General features: G+C 43.6%; 1 protein-coding gene across 6 annotated transcripts in view; it reads left to right on the top strand.

Annotated features, from left to right (window-relative positions):
- The window catches only part of SBF1 (SET binding factor 1), a 151,457-nt gene that overhangs the window by 106,659 nt on the left and 22,034 nt on the right, over window positions 1-22,764 (top strand). For all 6 annotated transcript variants that reach the window (XM_089676986.1, XM_089676984.1, XM_089676982.1 and 3 more), the window contains 13 exons: window positions 34-183; window positions 348-416; window positions 1,590-1,745; window positions 2,229-2,485; window positions 2,572-2,744; window positions 4,881-4,954; window positions 10,019-10,214; window positions 10,476-10,603; window positions 11,000-11,175; window positions 14,326-14,465; window positions 16,987-17,191; window positions 18,799-18,995; window positions 20,649-20,780. In XM_089676986.1, the coding sequence (XP_089533112.1) occupies window positions 34-183; window positions 348-416; window positions 1,590-1,745; window positions 2,229-2,485; window positions 2,572-2,744; window positions 4,881-4,954; window positions 10,019-10,214; window positions 10,476-10,603; window positions 11,000-11,175; window positions 14,326-14,465; window positions 16,987-17,191; window positions 18,799-18,995; window positions 20,649-20,780 (2,053 nt within the window). The remainder of the gene's footprint in view (window positions 1-33; window positions 184-347; window positions 417-1,589; window positions 1,746-2,228; window positions 2,486-2,571; window positions 2,745-4,880; window positions 4,955-10,018; window positions 10,215-10,475; window positions 10,604-10,999; window positions 11,176-14,325; window positions 14,466-16,986; window positions 17,192-18,798; window positions 18,996-20,648; window positions 20,781-22,764) is intronic.

Raw genomic sequence — 22,764 nt, 5'->3', positions numbered from 1 at the left:
GATTGTGATTTTTTTTTTTTTTTCATTTTTCAGTTGCACCCGGCAGTACTTCGGGCACTTAAGGGACGAGCAGCTAGACAGTGTTTGACACAGGAGCTTAATCTCCATGTACAGCAGAATCGAGCAGTGTTGGATCACCAACAGTTTGACTTTGTTGTGCGTCTGATGAACTGCTGTTTACAGGTAAGTAGTTATTTTTAGCATTGCCATGTCTTTTTTAAAGACCGAAGTTTAACTAGGTAAGGTAGAAAGGTATAGTTGTCATCATGGTATGAGAAAAAGACCCATCTACCTATCTTATGTATCCTATTCCTTATGCATTTCTTCCATTTCTTTTTTATTCACAGGATTGCACTCCTCTTGACGAGCATGCTATAGCTGCTGCTCTATTACCTCTTGTTACAGCGTTTTGCAGGGTGAGTTTAGTAGTATTGACCTAGTGTGTACGTGTGTGCGCTTTACCTTCTCTGAAGAAAGAGTATTGATAAAGTATTCACTAGTGGAGCACCGAAATGAAAATTCTGGTGCCGAAAACGAAAATTCAAAATGCACTTGGCCGAAAACCGAAATGCACAGTTTTTAAAAATGAATATATATTTTTTTGAAAAAAATACACTTTGATTAAAAAAACAAAAAAAACCCCAATTATACCCCAATTTTTTTGTAAAACATGAAAGAGGATGTTATGGAGAGTAAATAGATACCCAACATGTCACGCTTTGAAATTGCGCACGCTCGTGGAATGGTGTTAAACTGCGGTACTTAAAAATCTCCATGGGTGATGCTTTAAAAATTTCTACAGCTTAGCAGTGCAAAGTTACAAAGGAGATCTAGTGCGAGAATTATTGCTCTTGCTCTGACGTTCGTGGCGATACCTCACATGTGTGGTTTGAACACCATTTACATATGTGGGCATGACCTACGTATGCATTCACCACTACGTGCGAGGACGGGGGCACTTTAAACTTTTTTTTTTTTTTTTTTTTTATTTATTTATTTAATGTTTTGGTTTTTTTGCACTGTCCCTTTAAAAAAAATGTGAATCACTTTTATTTTTATCACAAGGAATGTATGCATCTCTTGTGATTGATATAATTATTAATAGGTCCTCTTTATGGAGAGATATTGGGTTAATAGGACCCCACATCTCTCCTCTGCAATGTAAAGCGTTTGATTAAAAAAAAGCATTGATCTAGTGCTTTAATTTAAAAAAAAAAAAAATGGCTGGAATGGGAAGTGACATCGCTCCAGTCCTCCAAGGGCATAGGGATGAGTGGAGGCCATCTTTCCTTCACTAATCTCTGCCTAGCGCCGGGATTGTTCGATGGTTTCTCAGGTAAGGCTGAGAACTACCGAGCGTTGGCCAGGGGTGGGGGGGTTTTCGGCACCTGTATCAGTGCATTTTTTTTTTTCATATCGGCCATCAGCCGAAAGGGGTGTTTTCGGCTGAAACGCTTCGGCCACCAAAATTTCGGTGCATACCTAGTATTCACATTCAAATGACACAACAATTCCATTCATTTTCACAGGCATTTACATTTTCAGTTTTGTTTACTATATTTTTCTATATTTCCCTCTTGCCTTTCCAGAAATTGAGTCCTGGTATCACACAGTTTGCTTACAGCTGTGTGCAAGAGCACCTTGTCTGGACCAACATGCAGTTCTGGGAATCCATGTTTTATGGGGATGTCCAAAACCACATTCGCACCCTTTACCTAAGTTCCGAAGAGTCTTCATTGAACTCGGTAACTATTCACTGTCCCGGTTTTATAATTATATTGTATAACGTCACCTCCTGTACAGTGACTTACACACGTGTGCCTCATGAAAGAATCTGTAAAAGGAAGAGATAGAATATTCATGATTTAATTAAAGTCAGCATTGCTGCAAGTGATGTAAAGATGTAGGCTTGATTTAATTTAGACCTGAAATGTTTGTATAAGTTGGTATTTAGAGAGCAACCAATTCCTACATCCATTGGGCAAGATGGTAGGCACAGACTTACTTGGATGGGATCTGCTTGTATGTGGGGTCATACAGTGCTAAAAGCTGGATCTGTCAGCGGTAGATCATGCCTTGACAGAATTTGAAAATCTGTATCAAGGTGCAGTAGCAAGTTCCATGAATTGAAATTAAGTGTGAACTGGTTTAGACAGGTCAGTCTGAAATTGTATAAACCTCTTTTGTGAGTGCTTCTCATATTCTGTACCGTATTGTTGTTTTGAAAGGATGAAATTGAAGAAGAGGAACGGTCAGCACTGGAGCTAGCAGCAGAGCAGTGTCGGTTGTGGCCAACACTCCCACGTGAAAAACAGCTAGAGCTCATCCAGAAGGAGGAGAGTACAGTATTTAGCCAGGCCATTCATTATGCCAATCGTATGAGCTACCTACTACTACCATTGGATACTTCTAAAAACCGCCTTCTGCGAGGGGGAGCAGGCCTGGGAGATACTGAAAGCGTGAGCAACAGCTTCATTACCAACAGGTTAGACACTTTCATGTGAAACCTACAGGGAATGTTTCTCTTGTACCATAAACATCTGCTAAAAACTGGTCTTTCTGTTTTTGCAGCATGGCAGGCAGTGTTGCAGAAAGTGCAGACACAGAAAGTGGGTTTGAAGATTCAGAAAGTTCAGATGTGGCACATTGTGTGGTCAGATTCATCACACGGTTTGTGGACAAAGTATGTACAGAGAGTGGTGTCACACCAGATCATCTGAAAGGCCTTCACACCATGATTCCCGGTACGTGGTACATAGTCTGAACAGCAGTAGTCGTGTTAAATGAAGCTGACTTTTCTGAATTCTTCACTGTCAATGCATCAGGTTTATTGGAATGATAAATAAATAATGCAGCGCTAGAAGTTCATAAAGTGACAAATACATAAATCGTGAAGCGAAAAGTGGCGCTAAAGTGATCGCAACATAAATGAAGTGTACCGTCATATATTGACGTAAAAATTGTGACTTTTATAGCAATAGTGACACTGGTGTATAATTACTAACAGTATTGACAATGAAAATAAATAAGGAAATGCACAAAACGGTCCAATATGTTCCGTGAAATCTGTGCACGTGACTTCCGTGATAAGGATCTGTAGTGTGATTGCACTCACCAGAAGCACAATATTATTGCACATGTATATAATTTATCCTCGGTGGTCATCTGGGTTCAGGTAAGGAATAGGAATCATCTGGCACACTGACAGCATACAAGGAATAACTCCAGACCTCACTCACAGAACCCTCTCAGTACATAGGAAGAGCTCCATAATACTTCTCCACCACATGACAAAATAGCCAAAAAGAGGATGTTCTCCACCTTAAATGGCCGAGAATGCCCGTTCTTTTAGCACAGCGTCCGTTGTAGCATCTCAAAATCCCCCTTTATTGGAATACATATGGCAGGTCAATCTCTGCCCTATTCAGATAGGACACTAATAAAATGCGATAATCTGCTGTTTCTTCAGTGCTGTATACTGGCTTGTGTTGGCTTCCACTGTGTAATTCTAAATTATGTCCTATTGCTAACTGATCCGTTGCAGTCCGTACGCATTTCAGTTATCTTGTGTATTTGGCTTGCTTTTGGGTAAAGGAATGTTTAATGTTCTAGGTTTATTGTGAGCAGAAGATCACTGAGCTGTAAGAGACTCAGTCCCGTGCAATTTGTTTCTAAAGAAGCCATGTTGGCACAGGATATTTGTACCAGGGTCTCAAAGTGGGGATGCCATGATACATACACATACTGTATTCCCCTAATCCCACATAGCCTTGTTTTCTTAGTCTTTAATGGAGCAAAACTGTGCCCACTCTTCTGTTGGGTGCACCAAGGTTTGCAGAAAGGTTTAAAGCGGAACTAATCCCTCCCATCTTTTATGGCCAAGAAAGAAGCCATCTTGGCCTCTGTTTGATCTGCAGTTGCCTTGGTGCTTTGCGTGCGATCAGCCATGACACCAGCTATTTGATGGCTTGACAGTTTGGTTGAGTGTTAACATAACACTAGTAACTGTAACAATTACCTTTCAAGGCATGGCTTGAATATAACTGTGCTTGGAAACTGTTAAATCAGTGGGTTAATTCAATTCCACTTTAATACTTATTACTTACAGATTTGTATTCAAGAATCCCGGCTTGCAAATCTCTTTTGAGACCTTGACTGACGTTACTATTTGTGCAACGGTTGGGCCATCAGCTACAGGGATTGTGTAGGGTAACTAATTAAAAAGTTGTAGTTTTGTAAGGCCTCCTTCACACACCCAGTATGTTGCAGCTGCTGGATTTCCGCGGTAAGAATCTGCAGATTCTTGCTGCTGGACTGATCAGGTTATGCTATCAGCAGCGCCCGCTCAGCCCATTTACGCTAATGGCAGGCTGCCAGCGGCTGCTGCTGCTTATCACATGTAGCCTCACACAGAGCGATTAGCTGCGGCTTGGGACAGCTGACTGCATTCAGGCTCAGACATGTGTCCCAAACTGCAGCTGATCGCTCTGTGTGTGGCTAGATGCGATCAGCAGCATCCACTCTCAGCCTGCCATTAGTTTAAAAGGGCTGAGTAGCTGCTGCTGCTGATCGCATAACCTAGTCAGTCCAGCAGCATGTATCCGAATCCGCAGGTTTTTGCTGCAGGAATCTGGCGGCCACAACAAACCGGCCCTGTGAAGGAGGCCTAATACTTTTGTCTACTACAGCCTTGCAAAGCCAGTTACTACCTTGTACAGTGCAATCTGCTGAGATAGTGGGGTTGTATAAATGCATGTGGTGATGATAAATGTTTTGCAGTTCCATCAAGTGTTCTGTTTTAGTATCACTCCTACAAACATGGTTGGTAAAGATTGATCTGTAATGTATACTTAGCTTATCCTTCTGTAACCCTGTCGTAGATATTGTTCAGATGCACATAGAGACTTTGGATGCAGTACACAGAGAGAGTAAGAGGCTTCCACCTATTCAGAAGGTGAGTGTCATCATTTTTCCCATCAATTTTCCCAGCAATGCCCCTCTCTTATGTCTGGGATGTAGAACTTTGTGTTGCAAAGAAGATACATATTGTATTTTGAGGCTTTCTTTACTTGTATATTCTGTTGCTACATTGTTTGAAAAAGATCATTTGCATTCTTTCTCTTTGAGCTTCCTTTTTTGTTCTTCAGTGTATGTCTTTTAAATATTCAAAGTACAAACAATGCAGCATACAAGATTCGTGCAGATAGTCAATAGAGGAGACATGGGCATAGGCCAACCTAACAATGTGGCTAGTTCATAGCAACATAATATCGGAAAACAAACATTCCAATGAAAATATTGGCAGCCATTCAGGATCATATTTGAGCAAGTAAGCCTCATCACTTTGGTGTAGAAAAAAAACCCCACACACTTAACCCGTGTAAAAGTCTGATATCACGGTGTTCACTATGAAGCAGGAGAAAGACGGAGTGAAGGGGGTAAGGTGGAGGGAAGACACGAGAAGAAGATGCATAAAGGAGAAGGGGAGGGGAAACTGTAATAACCAGAGCATGACACAGTATCAGGCAGCAGACAGGGGCTACAGGGAAACAATCCCCATCACTTCTACATCATAGATTGGCCGAACCCCAAGGGCCAATCCAGGCAGACCAAATCTTATCAAACTTTTTCGGACTATTTCTACTCGCATAGGTTAATTTATATATCATCAAAGCATTATCAGTAGCTCCAGGACGATACAGTAAGAATGTGAGGTAACTTCCATTTGAGGAGAATTTGTCATAATAAACAGCATAGAAGATAAACAATTTAACATAACTACCCAATTCTGCAATACAGGTGTACCTCGGTTTATGAATTTAATGCATTCTCCTGGACGTTTTGTATTGCAAAAAAATTGTAAACCGAAACGCGCTTTTCCATTAGAATGCATCGAAAACCAATTAATCCGTTCCGGAGGTCAGAAAAAAGTAAAAAAAAAAAGTCACTGTCACTATAAGTTAGTGTCGGTTTTTAAATGTTATTACCGGCTTGTTTTTTTTCTTCAGTATTGCTCAAGAATCGGCTGTCTCTTTCCCCCCCAGCTACAAGAAAGAAAGTTTCCTTTTAGTTCATGGGTGTCAAACTGGCGGCCCTCCAGCTGTTGCCAAACTACAAGTCCCATGAGGCATTGCAAGATTGACAGTTACAAGCATGACTCTGAAAGGCAGAGGCATGATGGGATTTGTAGTTTGGCAACAGCTGGAGGGCCGCCAGTTAGACACCCATGTTTTAGTTTATTTGAGTTAATGAATTCAAGATGGCGACCGGAACAGTCGCACGGACCTGAGCTCCGGTCGCCTACATTGCCACCCATCTCCACAGGCACCGGCACCAGCCACCGCCGACAGGGATCCCCCAGACCCTCCGCGCTCCTGGAGGAGGGAGCGGTGCCGCCGGAGCCCCCACCTGCTACAGCCCAGAGCTCAGCCTCCCGCGCGGCCTAAAACACTGCACTCCGCCGGGCCAGCGGGTGGACGCCAACCACCGGGATCCCCCCCGACCCTCCGCGCTCCTGGAGGGGGGAGCGGTGCCGCCGTAGCCCCACTGTGCAGCTCGGAGCTCTGTCACCACAGCGCCCAGCCAGGTGGGACGGGGCCTCCCGTGCGGCCTAGGACACCATAAGCCGCCGGGCCCTGGGCACCGATGGCATAGCACATACCACCACCGCCCACACAGCAGAAGGGAGGAGGCCACCATTAGGCCCCATAAGCCTCCCTGGGCCTCCAACAGCCCGCCGCAGCACCAGACCCATCAGGGCCCCGCCGGCCTACAATGCTCAAACACGCGGCCTACAGCGCACAATCTGGCCGCCCACCGGTCTCCTGCCACCCCAATCGACAGAGGAACCAGAAGTGAGCATACTTCCACGCCGCCGAACCCAGCAGACAACCCCAGCCTGGTGAGGCCTACCATCGCCCTCTACGTCGCAACCCTGCCCGGACCTGCTGAGCCCAACGGATGATCTCGACCTGGTGAGGCCCACCATCGCCTACCCCAGCACTGACCCGCAGCCCATCTGACGTTCACCCCGCATCTCCTCAAGCCCAACTTGACGAGGCCTACCATCACCTACCCCGGCGCAACCCTGCGCTGACCCGAAGCCCATCCTATGACAACTGGCTGAACTGAATTCTACCCATCCTGATCCTAACCACAAGAACTCTTGTCACAGAAAGGTACAACTACGAGATACGTCACCGCACGCCGACCATCTACAACCAAGCGCCCCGAGAGACTTTCCACCCCACTTGTCTGCCACTTCGTTTACCTCCCTAAAATGCCACCTGTACTCCTCAAACTCTTCTCCTTCGTCCCCAAAATCTCTTCTCTCTATCCCCCCGCTCCTCCCAAACAACTGTACATCGCCCCGTCACTGTTTCCATCTCCTCTCTATGGCTCTCACCACCTCCTCCTGTTACTCCACTCTCCCACTGACCTGAACGCCACCAATGGCAGAACCACACGCTTTTGTACATCCCGCTCCCATGCCACTTTTCTTACCCATCTTCTCCTCCTAACCGCGGGGGACATCTCCCCGAACCCTGGTTCTCCTCCACCTCACTCACCCACAAGGCACCCACCTACTTCCACGAACTGCCGCAACCCCCTCAACCTAATACCGGTCCCCCTGCTCCCTAAAACCACCCCTCCGTTTTCGTGTGCACTCCTGAACGTCCGTTCGATTTGCAACAAACATCCACAACCTCTTTGTCTCCCGTTCCCTCAACCTCCTGGCGATCACCAAAACCTGGATCCAAACCACCGACTCTGCCTCCCCTGCAGCACTCTCCTATGGAGGTCTCACCTGGACCCACTCACCCAGACCCAGCGGTCGGAAAGGTGGTAGGGTTGGTATGCTCCTGTCACCGCAGAGCACCTTCCAAGTCCTCCCAAACCCTCCCTCTGTATCCTTCTCCTCCTTTTGAGGCCCACTGTATCCGACTATTCTCTTCAATCCCCCTGAGGATCACAGTAATCTATCGGCCCCCTGGACCCGTATCCCGCTTCCTTGATGACTTCTCCACCTGGTTACCCTTCTTTCTCTCCTCCGAGCTGCCCACCCTCATCCTTGGAGACTTCAACATTCCTACCAACATCAATAGCCTGGCCACATCCCAACTCCTCCACCTAACCTCTTCCTTTGCACTCGCACAGTGCATACGATGCTCCACCCACTCCGACGGGAATACCCTGGATTTTGTTTTCTCTCATCTCTGCACCCCCCACAACCTCACAAACACCCCTTTTCCTCTCTCTGACCACAACCTCATTACCTTCTCCGTCTCCTCGTCCTCCTACACCTACCCCTCCAAACATCAAACCATCACCAACCGAAACCTCCGCAACCTGAACACGCCCCCTTCCTCTCTGCAGCTGACCAACTTTACAATAGTATCCTTCCCCTGTCCTGCCCTGACCTGGCAACTACTGTTTATAACAACTCGCTGTCAGCCGCTCTTGACTCCTTAGCACCCCTAACCACATGAAACATTAGACCCCGACCACTTCAACCTTGGCAGAATGACCACACCAAAAATCTTAAACGACGCAGTCGCGCGCTAGAGCAACTATAGCGCAAAACCAGATCCCAACAAGCATTCACCTGATATAAATCCGCCTTCCTCACCTACACTTCCTCCATCCACGCTGCCAAGCAAGCCTACTTTGTATCCCTCATCAATACCCTCGCCAGCTCTTCTCCATCTTCAACTCTCTGCTCTCTCCGCCCCCACCTCTACCCAGTACCTTACTCACCGCCCACGAGATTGCTAACCACTTCCAAAGCAAGATCGACGCAATTCTCAGGGACATCACTGCTCAGACATCCGCCCCACCTAGCCTCCCTCACATGAAAACCCCCTCAACACTCCTCTCCTTCAACCTCGCCACTGTCCAGACCTCTACCCTGCCCAACATTCCCCACACTCAAACCCCCTCAACACTCCACTCCTTCGACCCTGCTACCACCGAAGAGGTCACTACGGTCTTCTCTGAAGCTCGCCTTACCACCTGCCCCTTTGACCCTGTCCCCACACAACTTCTGCGATCACCCTCCTCCATCCTACGCTCCCTCACTCACTCAAATCTTCAATCTCTCCCTCTCTACTGGCACATTCCCCTCTCCTCTGAAGCACGCGCACATCACTCTCATACTTAAAAAACCCTCCCTGGATCCCACCGACCTAAACAACCTTAGACCCATCTCCCTGCTGCCATTCTCATCCAAACTCCTTGAACGCTTAGCCTATAATCGCCTAAGCACCCACCTCACCGACGACAACCTCCTTGATCCCCTACAATCTGGCTTCCATGCCCATCTCCAGGACTTCTCCAGGGCTTCCCCATCCTCTGGAACTCACTACCCCAATCTATCAGACTGTCACCTACCCTGCTCACCTTTAGGCGCACCATGAAAACCCATCTCTTCAGAGAAGCCTACCCAGCCCTCACCTAATTGCAGATCTCCTCCGCTCTTCCCACCACTCCATCCCCCACAGCAATTTCCTCCTGTACCACTCTCCCCTCCCTCCCAGATTGTAAGCGCCAAGGAGCAGGGCCCTCGAACCCCTCGTGTATTGTATTGTTACTGTACTGTCTTGTGTACTGTCTCCCATTATAATGTACAGCGCTGAGCAAACTATTGGCGCTATATAAATACTGTATAATAATAATAATAATTTCCCCCGAGTTAAAAGAAATAATGTTTCCTTTTAGTTTGTTTCCCGAGATAAAAGAAACAAAGTATCCTTTAGCTCCGGGGAAAGTGACAGCTAATTTTGTGAGCTATAGTGAAAAAAAAAAGAGCCGGCAGTTGCATTTAAAAACCAACACTGACATACACTTCGTATTGCAAAAAAAAATTGTAAACCGAGGTATTTTTTCAATGGATTTTCATTCGTAAACTGAAAATTACGTTAACCAAGGCATTCACAAACCGAAGTACACCTGTATCTATGAAACCCAGGAGTAGTGTATATCTTTAATTCACATTTGTTTCCTTCTTTATCTCTTACAGCCCAAACTCTTGCGGCCCACATTGCTAGTTGGTGAGGATTTGCTAATGGAAGGCCTCAGAGTTTACTTACTGCCAGATGGCAGAGAGGAGGCATCGGGTGGCAGTCTTGGAGGACCCCCACTGCTTCCTTCCGAAGGGGCCCTCTTCCTCACTACTTACCGCTGCATCTTCAAGGGTACTCCAGTTGATCCTTTAGGTAACTTGAAAATTATTGGAATACTTTGGAAGCCTATTTTACAAATGAAAATAGATCTAGTAATTGGCTGTCATTTTTTTATTATGGTACATTATACATAAGACATGTTAAACTACAGTGAAAGTACCATTTCCACTCATAAAATGTATGCTTGCATATATGTTAAAGACACATGTGAGCCGCGTTTTCATTGCAGAAAATACAGAATCTGCTTAAACACTTTTATGTTGAGATATAATAAGAAGTGTCTTTTTTTGTCAGTGTCAGAACAGACGGTAGTGCGGTCCTTTCCTATTGCTTCTCTGACTAAGGAAAAGAAAATCAGTGTTCCAGCTCATCTGGACCAGTATGTGCAAGAAGGACTTCAGCTACGCTCGTGTACTTTTCAGGTGAGTCTGCAATATTACTAAAATACCTTTTTGATCATTCTGCAGATAGAAAGCTATAGAGTGATGTAATTCAACAGCTCTCTGACAGGTTTTTCACATTAACTGGCTCCTTACTGGGCAAGTACTAGAGCCAAAACAGCACTGCTTGTGCTTTATCATCTTCATTATTTATTTTGAATATCCGTTGTACTTTTAGATTTTTGCTGTCCTATATGAGCTTGACATATTGGCACAATTTTGTAAATGTCAATAAAGACCATCACCTTATATTCAGTGCCTTAATACATTCACAGTTCAGTTGTACTGCAATGTCATCTGCTGCAATGGCGGAAAGTAATCTTTTAAGATTTATTCTAAGTTTTAGACATCTCATTTTTCTTTTTCTTTTGGCTCCAGCTCTTGCGAGTGGCATTTGATGAGGAGGTTCCATCTGAAGTGTCTGAGGGTTTCCGCAAGCAACTTCACAAGCTTAGGTATCCTCAAGATGTCCTTGGGACCTTTCCATTGAGTGTTGGTCTCTCCCTCCCGCATGCCTCTCAACCCAGGACCAAGGACAAAAACCCCTCCATCAAGTAAGTAAAGGTTCTTCTCCAGTCAATTGAGTTAAAGCACAAATGGCAGCTGTGCAGAAGTGATATGAATCGATTTCAGCTTCTAATGAATGCTCATATAAAGATAAAAGGCTTTGTTTTATTGCATGGCAGCCCTATAGGCTTCCTGTCATTATGCTTTTTTTTCCCCCCTAGTGCCTCTGCATGCCCTTCTCTCTTTATTGTCCATGTACTTCTCTCTTTCAACTTTGTAGTTAAGGCTACATTTTATACCTACTCTGTAATCTCCTGCTGTGTCCTGATCCTTGTAGTACCTTAGGCTGTTTTGTAAAGTGACCCCTGTGTTTCTCTGTAGCCCTCTTCATGTCAGTGACGTGTTCCAGGGCCGCCTGGCTGTGGGTTTATCTTTTGGCTTCTTCCATTCAGAAACGTAAGACCCCCACGTTTACACCCAGCCTGGTCATGGTCTTATGGTGCCAACCATGCTTCCTGGTGTGCAGCTTTTTTTTTAACTGTCTAATTTCTGTACGGGCAATGGAGGAAATGGTTTACCAGTAAAATGCCTATTGGAGAAAGAAATGTAACGACAAAGCTTTGTCCTTTTGTTGCATAGCTTTGGGTGAAAATTGCCAACAATACTGTTTCAGGGCTTCATTATTCTTACATTATTATTGTTATAATGTGTAATGAATATATGCTGTAAAACTGTATAAAGAAACACTATATGTGGCCTTCAACACCCTGTAATTTCTAGTCAGTTTATGTTTAGGACTCCTTGCTGTCTGATGACAAGTTGGTTTTCAGACTGTATCTAGTTTTGATGGGCCAAAAGAGCATGGGTTACAAAGAAACAGTCTGGGGTTTGGGTGTTCAGAATTGGGGAGAAAAATGGCAACACATGATATAAAAGTATAATAGGGATAAAGTGCAGAAGAGGAAACTGAAGTATTACTGCTTTACTAAATCATCTATCATTAAGACGGCTTTGGTTCTTACATAAGTTCTAAATGGCTCATTCACTCATGCCATTGATCCAGTAATGAGACCATTGTGACAAATGCTCCATTATCACATGGTGGGCTTAATGTGAAGGTCTTCTAAAATATTCTAAAGTGCCATACCTATGTATATTGTGAAAACATTCTTGATTATCATGTATTTACACAGTATTCAATTTTATATATTGAATAGCGTGGAACTTATATTTACCAAATAATTTTACATTTTCAGCATTTACAATTAGTTGAAGACCAGATTTTGTCGGCTTCAAAGCCATTGCATTGACATTGTAGTGTAATAACGCATTGATACACTATACATTAATTGATATATACTATTCATATGATCATGGTGTATCAAGTGAAGAATTATAGCACCTACACCTCTGGTGTCATGAAGTGACCAACCTCAACCATTTTATTATGTGCTTTATAAAGTACCATATCCATTTCTATATCATTTGATGCTTTTTTTCTTTTTACCCTTAGATCTTTTAGCAAATACCCTTTAGGTGTAATGCTTACTTAGCCATATCTGATTGCACCTGGCTTAATCACCCATTGCTAATGTAAAATGTCTAGTGCTAAGAGAAGTTTTTCTGATGATACAGTGGAAATTGGGTGTGGTTGCCGCTACAACATTGCGTGCAAGCAATGCGTTTGGATAAAACCAGTATGCATTGTGCATAAACGTATCTAAACTGAATGTTGCTTGCATTAAATTAGATGTGGTATACTGAATGATGATTATGAAAACTGGCGTGGGAATCTTTGTTGCTGCATCTCCAAGCAATTTAAAGTGTTACTAAACCCAGGACCCTGCATTCACTTTATCCAGTCTTCCACAGTACACAGAACATGGAAATGCAATTATTTTAGTAAATATAAACTGCTAAATACCTTTTCTCATCAGCAGTATTTAGCAGTCTTGTGAATTCTATCAGTGTCCGGCCAAGCACTGGTTAATCTTGTTGGGAGGAGTTTTCATTCTCCTCTGACTGTTCTATCTATGAGGCTGCATGAACCGTGATCCTCTGTCCAGACAGCGCTGATTGGCCCTGTGCCGATCACATGCACCGTCCCACCAAAAAAAATAAAAAACTCTATAGCAATACACACCAAACAGAGCATGTGCAGACTTGCCACTACTGCTCTTTACTTTGACAGATGGATTGGGGACAATAAAAAAAGGAGAGAATCAGAGAAGACAGGATCAAACAGCTTTTATACACAATGTGGAGTATTACACCTTAGGTTCAACAGGGAGTATAACAAGCATGCTTTACTGCATTTACAGACTGATTTTACTTTTGTGAATTTAGTAACACTTTAAGTATTCTAATAACTTTTTCTTATCTGACCAGTTTGATTAACTGGTACAGTGCATATTGGCTGTGTATTAAAAGGAAACTATATTTTTCAATAGTTCATTTCAGATTGGTGTGGTTACATTAGGTGACGTTTGACAATCTGCTCCCAGACTCCTGCATGCAGCAGCTCCGGTGCTCTCTGCATACAGTGCAGTGATAGATTTTCTGTTTAATACTCATCACAATACTCGCAATGGTGAGTTCTGATCTGCGTTTCCACCATTCAGATGTGAAATTCTAGAAGTGAGCACTAGCAGTGTCATTAATTACTCCTGATTTTTTACTATCCCTATGGCCGGGGAACTGTTTGCTCCTTTTTATAGGCAACACCATTAACAGTCTATTCAAATACAAACCTCTGGTTTGTTCTAATATCTGTAGGATATTATTAGATGAAGTGGGCACCAGCATTTTTTGTGCACTGTTCATAAATCAGTTTTCATAAATATCAGCTAGTATTCCACAATAAGCGGTACAGCTGACCTCCGCTTTGCTAGTTGTGGTTTCTTCTTCCATACAAATCCTGCATTCATTTGGCTTCTCCTGCTGGTGTGGAAACTGTAGGGTGTAATGGTGGACTGTTATTCTGCAGGGTATAATGGTGGACTGTTATTCTGCAGGGTGTAATGGTGGACTGTTATTCTGCAGGTTATTAATAAGCACTCTTCTTTCTCTTGTTGTAATGCACATTCTGCTTACAGATACCGAGCAGTAATCCTTATGTCTGTGCAGTCATACTTCTTGTATATCCTCCATTTATAATAGTTTTCCCTTTTGTGGAATTTACTCTTTGTTTCCTCAAGGACCATATCTAAGAACCTTGTGAAGAATGCTAAAAAGACAATTGGCAGGCAGTATGTGACACGCAGGAAATACAGTCCCCCATCCTGGGATCTCCGTAGTAGTCAGAACTCTTTGGAACAACAGAGTGATGACATTTCTGGTAAGTGTTCAGGTGTAAATGCTGATTAATAATGGAATAAATACCAAGCAGCCATCAAGAGATTCTAAACTGTGAGCTCCTGCATTGATGTCTAATGTGGTGGAAAAGGGGACCTGTTTCCAACATTCGGTTTTCTGAGTTTAAGACTGACCATAGATGAGTAATTGTTTTGTTCGACCAGTGGGTTGAAAAAAATCCTCCCCGTTGAGCTATTGTATTTTGATGGCGGAAAGACTTCCCTGCCATCAGAATACACTGATCAGCAATGCTGGTGATGCTGATAAAGCGACAAAATTCCCACAGGATGGTTGTACAGAATTTGATTGGTAGGTCGACTTCTGTACAACCACCCTGCCCATACATGGATTGAAATTCAGCCAGTCCCTGCTAAACTGGCCAAATTTTAATCAATGGATGGCCGGCTTAAGACAAGTAGGAGACTGTGGGGTATAATTCCAGCAATTTGTTTTCACTGTAGTTTAATAGGTGGTGAACGCCTAGCTATGACCAGAATCCTATTTCATTTTCTGGATATGAATTAGATTGTTACCTTGCTTGTGGGTTTCTGTGTATCTCTTCAGTAGAAGAGTTCAATGGAGAGATGTCTGTGCTCCAATCCAAATATCTTACATACAGTTAGATCCATATATATTTGGACACAGGCACAATTTTAGTTTTTTTCAGGTATTTACCAAAACATATTCACGCTATAGTTATATAATGGATATGGGCTGAAAGTGCACACTCTCAGGTTTAATTTGAGGGTATGTACATCCAAATTGGAGGAAGGGTTTAGGAATTACATCTCGTAAGAGTAGCCATCCCCCCCTTTTTCAAGGGACCAAAAGTAATTGGACAATTGAATCAAAAGCTGTTTCATGGCCAGGTGTGGACTACTCCTTCGTTATTTCTTCATCAATTAAGCAGGTAAAAGGTCTGGAGTTGATTCTAAGTGTGGTATTTGTATTTTGGAATCAGTTGCTGTGAACCTACATCATGCATTCAAAGGAGCTGTCCATACAAGTGAAACAGGCCATTGTAAGGCTTCAAAAATTAAACAAATCTATCAGGGAGATAGCAGCAACATTAGGAGTGGCCAAATCAACAGTTTGGTACATTCTGAGGAAAGAAGAACGCACTGGTGAGCTCAGCAACATAAAAAGGCATAGACGTCCATGTAAGACAACAGTGGTGGATGATCTCAGGATCCTTTCTATGGTAAAGAAAACCCATTCACAAGATCCAGATAAGTGAAAGACACTCTCCAGGAGGCGGGCGTATCATTGTCAAAGTCTACAATCAAGGGAAGACTTCACGAGAGCAAATACAGAGGGTTCACCGCAAGATGCAAACCATTAATAAGTCTTAAGAATAGAAAAGCCAGATTAGACTTTGCCAAAAAAAATCTAAAAAAAAGCCAGACCAGTTCTGGAAAAACATTCTTTGGACGGATGAAACGAAGATTAATCTGTACCAGAATGATGGGAAGATAAAAGTTTGTAGAAGGCTTGAAAAAGCTCATGATCCAAAGCACACAACGTCATCTGTAAAACATGGTGGAGGCAGTGTGATGGCATGGGCATGCATGGATTTCAGTGACACTGGGTCATTGGTGTTTATTGATGATGTGACAGAAGACAGAAGCAGCTGGATGAATTCTGCAGTGTTTAGAGAGATACTGTCAGCCCAGATTCAGCCAAATGCAGCAAAGTTGATTGGACAGCGCTTCACAGTACAGATGGACAATGAACCAAAACACACTACAAAAGCAACCCAGGAGCTTTTGAAGGAAACGAAGTAGAATATTCTGCAATGGCCGAGTCAGTCACCTGATCTCAACCCAATTGAGCATGCATTTCACTTGCTGAAGGCAAAACTAAAGGCTGAATGACCCACAAACAAAGAACACAGCTGCAGTTAGAGCCTGGAAAAGCATCAAAAGGGAGGAAACCCAGTCTTTGGTAATGTCCATGGGTTTCAGACTTCAGGCAGGCAGTGCCAGTAAAGGATTCTCAACAAAATATTAAAAATTAACATTTTATTTGTGATTATATTCATTTGTCCAATTACATTTAAGCCCCTGAAAATGGAGGGACTGTGTATAAAAATGGTTGCAGTTCCTAAAATTTGTACTTGATATTTATGTTCAACCCCATGAATTAAATCTGAAAGTCTATTCTTCAAATTCATTTGGATTGTTTCGTTTAAATTTATTCTGGTGGCATACAGAGCCAAAAGTGTGAAAATTGTGCCCGTGTCCAAATATACATGGACCTAACTGTATGTATGACACATAAGGTGTTAAGGGGTGTGTCCACATGTTAACAATAAAATTCTAAATGAACCTAATTCATAGTTTTCACTGTGTACCTCTTTTCATAGATTGAAATAGGCGCTTTTGTATGCAAATCCATCTACAGTAAGCTATAGAGGAAATGAATACTACAATTGTCACGTGAATTTATGGAAGATCTCACAAATGCTTTATGAAGAGGATATATTGTCTTATTTCTTATTGCAGTGTCTGAAGACATGGAAAGAAGTACACTGACCATTTCCACCCTAAAGGCTCCTGACAAACAGGCAGGGGGTAATCTGGCAGAGAGAGCGTGCTGCCGTGACTATCAGAGAATGGGGCTTGGTACACTGAGTAACAGCTTGACTCGTGCTAAAAACGAACCATTTCGAATCTCTACTGTAAACCGCATGTACGCAGTTTGTAACAGGTAAGCTATATTTTATGACATTGTTTGTTCTGTGCATTTTTATTTCAGTTATGCACTAGAATATTTAGTAGAATTATTATTCTTATTATTGTATTTATATAGCGCCAGAAGGTTTGCTCAGCGCTGTACATTATAGTGGGGGACAGAACATGAGACAATACAGTAACAAAACAATACACGAAGGGTTCGAGGGCGCTGCTCTTTCGAGCTTACAATCTAGGAGGGAGGAGATAGTGGTACAGGAGGAAGTGGCTGTGGGGGATGAAGTGGTAGGAGGAGTGGAGGAGATCGGCTGTTAAGTGAGGGTGGGGTAGGCTTCCCTGAAGAGATGGGTTTTCAGGGTGCGCCTAAAGGTGAGGAGGGTAGGTGACAGTCTGATGGATTGGGGTAGTGAGTTCCAGAGGATGGGGGAAGTCCTGGAGAAGTCCTGCAGTCGGGCGTGGGAGGTGGAGACCAGGGAGCTAGAAAGTAGGAGGTCTTGTGAGGAGCGAAGAGTACGGGTTGGGTGGTATTTGGGTATCAGGTCGGTGAGGTAGTTTGGGGCAGCGTTATGGATGGCTTTGTATGTTAGTGTTAGTATTTTGAATCTAATGCGTTGGGCAATCGGAAGCCAGTGGAGGGAATGACAGGGGGGGGGGTGGCAGAAGCGGAGCGGTTGGTAAGGTGGATGAGTCTGGCCGCTGAGTTCAGGATTGACTGAAGCGGGGATAGCCTGTGTTGGGGTAGGCCGGTGAGAAGGGAGTTGCAGTAGTCCAGACGTGAGATAATGAGGAAGTAAACGAGTTGTTTAGTAGTGTCTGGGGTTAGGAACGTACGTATTTTGGAGATGTTGCGGAGGTGGATCCTGCATGAGTTTGCCAACGATTGGACATGGGGTTGGAAGGACAGGTTTGAGTCTAGAGTGACACCTAGGACTTTGGCTTGCCAGGTGGGACTGATGTTGGCGTTGTTGGTCGTGATGGAGAGGATGGGGAGGGGCGCGGGCTGGGGGGAAAATTAGCTCAGTTTTGGAAAGGTTCAATTTGAGGAAATGGAGCGACATCCAGTCTGATATGTCGTTCATGTGGGTAAGGGAGATGCGGGCGGAAACTGAAGGGGTGAGGGGTGGTGAGGTAAATTTGCGTGTCATCGGCGTAGAGGTGATAGTTGAAGCCATGGGAGTGTATCAGTTTGCCGAGGGAGGAGGTGTGGATGGAGAAGAGAAGGGGCCCGAGGACAGAGCCTTGGGGACCCCAACAGAGAGGGGGAGGTGGTAGTGTTATAGGTAACGCTGAAGGAGCATTGGGATAGATAGGAGGAGAGCCAGGAGAGAATGGAGTCTCTGATGCCAAGGGAGTGTAGTTTATTGAGGAGGAGGGGGTGGTAAACTGTCGAAGGCCACGGAAAGGTCAAGGAGTAGGAGGACTGAGTAGTGGCCATTAGCTTTGGCGGTTAGCAGGTCATTAGTGATTTTGAGTAGGGCGGTTTTGGTGGAGTGTAGGGGTCGGAAGCCAGACTGTAGGGGATCGAGGAGGTTGTTGTTGTCAGTGAGGTGGGAGCTTAGAATATCTTTTTGTTTATTTTTTAATTGGTTTTCTTGTGTTTTTTTTTCTGCCTTTATTACTCAGCTACCCAGGGTTGCTTATAGTGCCACAGAGTATCCAGGACAACACTCTACAGAAGATATCCCGCTGCTACAGGCAAAATAGATTTCCAGTAGTATGTTGGCGCAGTCCTCGGACCAAAGCCGTTCTGCTACGCTCAGGGGGGCTTCATGGCAAAGGCGTAGTTGGACTCTTTAAATCTACCAATACCACTGCCACTGGTGAGTGCTCATCTCTTATTGATATGGGTATTAGGAATGAGCTGAACACACTTAGATTTGGTTCGCATTTGGTTGGGCTGAACATATCAGAAGTTCAGATGCCAAATCTGAATCCCACTGAAGTCAAAGGGAGCCAAACTGTCGAATCCATTCTCTATTTTTAAGGCTCATAGCCTTTGGTCTGGCGAAAAATTGCATGAGTGCTGGTCACTGACCCAGGGAACATGAACCAATGCAAAAGAAATTAATAATTTTGCATGAAACTGTTTTTTTTATACTGCTGAAAGGGAAACATTAAAAATGCACTATTCTTTAAAGAAAAAAACTTCCATGGGGTCCCCTAAACCTGCTTGGTGCATCTCTACCTTGTCAGCAGTGGTAGAACAAAAGTGACATTTACAAGGAAAAACAAAAACATTTAAATGCTTTAAATTCCCATTTCTCTGCAAGCTTCCATTTTTTTGTAAATTAATGCAGTGGGGACCTCCCATTCCCAAAAAATGCATAACAAACCCTCAAGGAGGATGGGGGTCTGGTATGTATTTTGCAGGAGAAAGTGAATTAATTTCCTTTATGTCACTTTTGCTGTGCAAGTTAAAAAAAAAAAACAAAAAAAAAAACCCCAAAGCCAACACCAGACCCTCTTTTGGATCCAGTATGGAATTTGGGGAAGGGCTCCCACAAAAAATAAATGAGATGGGCCCTCTCTGCCCGCCAAAATCAAAGCTAAATGGCCATATTTTGTCAGTGATATCATCAGCACCATTTTGATTGTGGCTGGGAATTTCCAACCATGTAAGCTAATAGGGCTTGTAATGTCACTGTTTTTTAAGGACTTGGTGATACCTACACCCACGGGCATTCTTAATTGCTTAGCGACCACCCCACTTACATATAGGGCCTCTGCGCTGGACAACGTACCTAGTATGCGATCTGCTCCTCGGGTTTGGGGGCATGCGTTCCCGCCGCCCCGGCTGTCCTGTGATTCAGCACAAGCCGATCATCAGGTTTCAGCCAATGATTGATGTCTAGGACCTGCTGATTGGCTCAGTGAATCACAGAACAGTGTCCAGTGTTGGTAAACAATACTAGGCACTGTACACAGAGAAGGATCTTGCTGTGTTTTTTTCTTTCCTGCAAAGCAAGATAGTAAAGATAGTGAAAACAGCTCACAGTTCACACAATAAACATTGCCAGACACACAGTTAACCCCTTGATCGGCCTTATATGTTAACCCCCATCCAGCCAGTGCCATTAGAACAGTGACAGTGTATAGTTTTAGCACTGATCACTGTACTATTGTCACTATTGATGTCAGTATCAGTTAGTGTAAACCCCCCCAGCCAGCATCAGCTAGTGTCAGTTGCTGATCGCTGGCATTAGTATCAGAATACATTTTGGCCTAAATTTATGAAGAAATTGTCAAAGTAGCGCAGGAACGCATAGCAAAATATGTTCTGGTCATGAAGGGGGTAAAATCTTCCAGAGGGCAAGTGGTTAACAATCATTGACATTGGGAAGCTGTCAAAAACGGTAGTAAATTTTCAGGTGTTCGAACTGCTCATCCCTGATGTGTAACTACAAATGTACATTGGAATTTTCATACAGTCTGTCAGTCTATCTTAAGTGTTGTGTGTACATCTGTGTTTGCAGGCCCATCTCAGACAGACTCTACTTCTTTGGAGCAAGAGAAGTACCTCCAGGCCATAGTGACCTCAATGCCTCGCTTTGCAGAAATGAGTGGGCGCAACACCCTCAGTGCATTCCCATCTGCACATCTCTATGGTGAGAGGCTTTAATTGACTGCCAGTGGCTGAAATAACTACATTTAGATTGGATTGCATTCTCGATTTTTGTTTACTGGTTTTTTTTTTGTTTTTTTGCTTCACTCAGTCTGCTTTGCACATGTCTCTGCTGCATGGCTTACATTGAAAAGCTGGATTTTTAGCTTCACAATTACATGAAGCATGCCGCTGGGTATAGTGTTGTGTCCACAACATGTTGCATTAGTATTGCTATATTGCTAAGTCCTGTGTGGCTTTCCCCATCACAGTAATTGATTGAAACGCTAATAGCCTGTTATGCAGGGCTTTTTTTCAGTGGGAACGTGATGGCACTTCCAGCACTGAATGTATGTAATGGCAAGGGGTGCTGGGGTGTGCTGAGGGTATATTATTGCTGTCTGCTGGAGGGATCTATTGTTGTAGCAGGGTCTATTGTTGCTGGGGAGGTGTATTGTTGCTGGTGGGGTCTTATGTTGCTGGGAGCAATCTACTGTTGAGAGAGAGGTCTATTGCTGCTGGCTGCCTGAAAGTCTACTGATGCTGGCTGCTGGGAGATCTTTTGTTGCTGCTGAAAGTCTATTGTTGAGGGGATACAAATTACAATACAAATTACTTAGCATCCCAAAATTAGTTCTATATTTTCTAAAAGGGGCAGTACTGGGAGGTGGGTAAGGGGTGGAACCAAGGGACGGTGGGTGGGGGTGGGAGATAGGGTACCTGCAGAAAAAAAAGCCCCGCTGGTATGTATTTATTTAAATCTCACTATGCTAAGGCTGCTGGTTCAGTGTATTTCACTAGTATGTAACTCTGCCAGGGTGGGGAGCACAAAGCAGGATTCTTACAGCATAGGAACCTCTTTTAGTGTCTTCCTGTTGGACCATACTACAACTTTGACATTAGGAAACTGCGCTTTCCATCCTTTTTTTTTTTTTTATTTTTTTTTTTATATTCCATTCTATGCTACATCTTGCTCGTCATTGGCTCACTGAATGATAATCGTGTGTGCTGAGTATTCAGTATGTTTGAGTCTATAGACTGATGTGGGCATTTACATATTTAAGTAGAGGGCTGTTTTGATTTTGTTGCTAAAAGAGCTATGAAACACTATTTTCAAAATGTTTGATTCCTTTCCAGTTTTCTCTGCATTTCTTGACGTTAAATTGGATCTGTTCTCAGTCCTAGCACTAAAGAAATGGAGCTTGAGAAAGTAAAAGGGGCAGCATTGCGTATGAAATTTGCAGTCATATGTAAAAATATGTAAATTGCCCTTTTAATTCATTTGTGATGTTTGAATAAAATCAGTCCTTCTCCTCACTTTCCTGAGCCTTCCTATTGACCACCCTATTGGCTGATCTCCAATTTTACAATAAAAGTCAAGATTTGCATATAATTCTGTTCCCCATTTCCTCTGGGCCTTCTGGTCATTTTGATGTGCAGCTTTTGCTGTAGGTAGCATCTGCTAATGCGTCTTTTCTTAAATGACAGATTTAACCCCTTGTCTACCAGGGTTACATTTATAAACATCCTGGTATGTAAGGAGTTAGAACAAGCTCACAGCTGCTGCAGCTTTGAGCTTGTTATTGATCTTTTTTAGCCAGTGATTGGCCTTCAAGTAAAAGTGATCACTTTTACAGTACTAAGAACTGACCCTGATTTCTGTAACTAACGAACCCCAAAGCAATGTATATTATGCCATTTCCAAGTTCAGAACTGTCATTGCTTGGCTACTGTAGCTGGGGAAGCAACTAATCAAGTAATCAAGCATAATCTGCTCTTAATTAGCTGCAGTGGAGGGCAGGGGAGACATTAGGGGCCCAATAGACTCCTGATGTCCCCATAAAGTGGACCTGTCATCTGCCCATGCTATCACATATGGAGTTTGTTAGCCCCCTCATGATACATCACATAGTGCAAAGCCCCCAAAAAGCGATTTCAATTTTAGGTTATAATGCAAAGAAAACTGGAAAAACACCAAGTGGGGGGGG

The sequence above is a fragment of the Staurois parvus genome, unplaced genomic scaffold (genome assembly GCF_062004578.1).
Source record: "Staurois parvus isolate SC_StPar_1 unplaced genomic scaffold, SC_StPar_1.0 ptg000175l, whole genome shotgun sequence".
NCBI classification, from domain to species: Eukaryota; Metazoa; Chordata; class Amphibia; order Anura; family Ranidae; genus Staurois; species Staurois parvus.
This window is presented reverse-complemented; position numbering and strand designations above follow the sequence as displayed.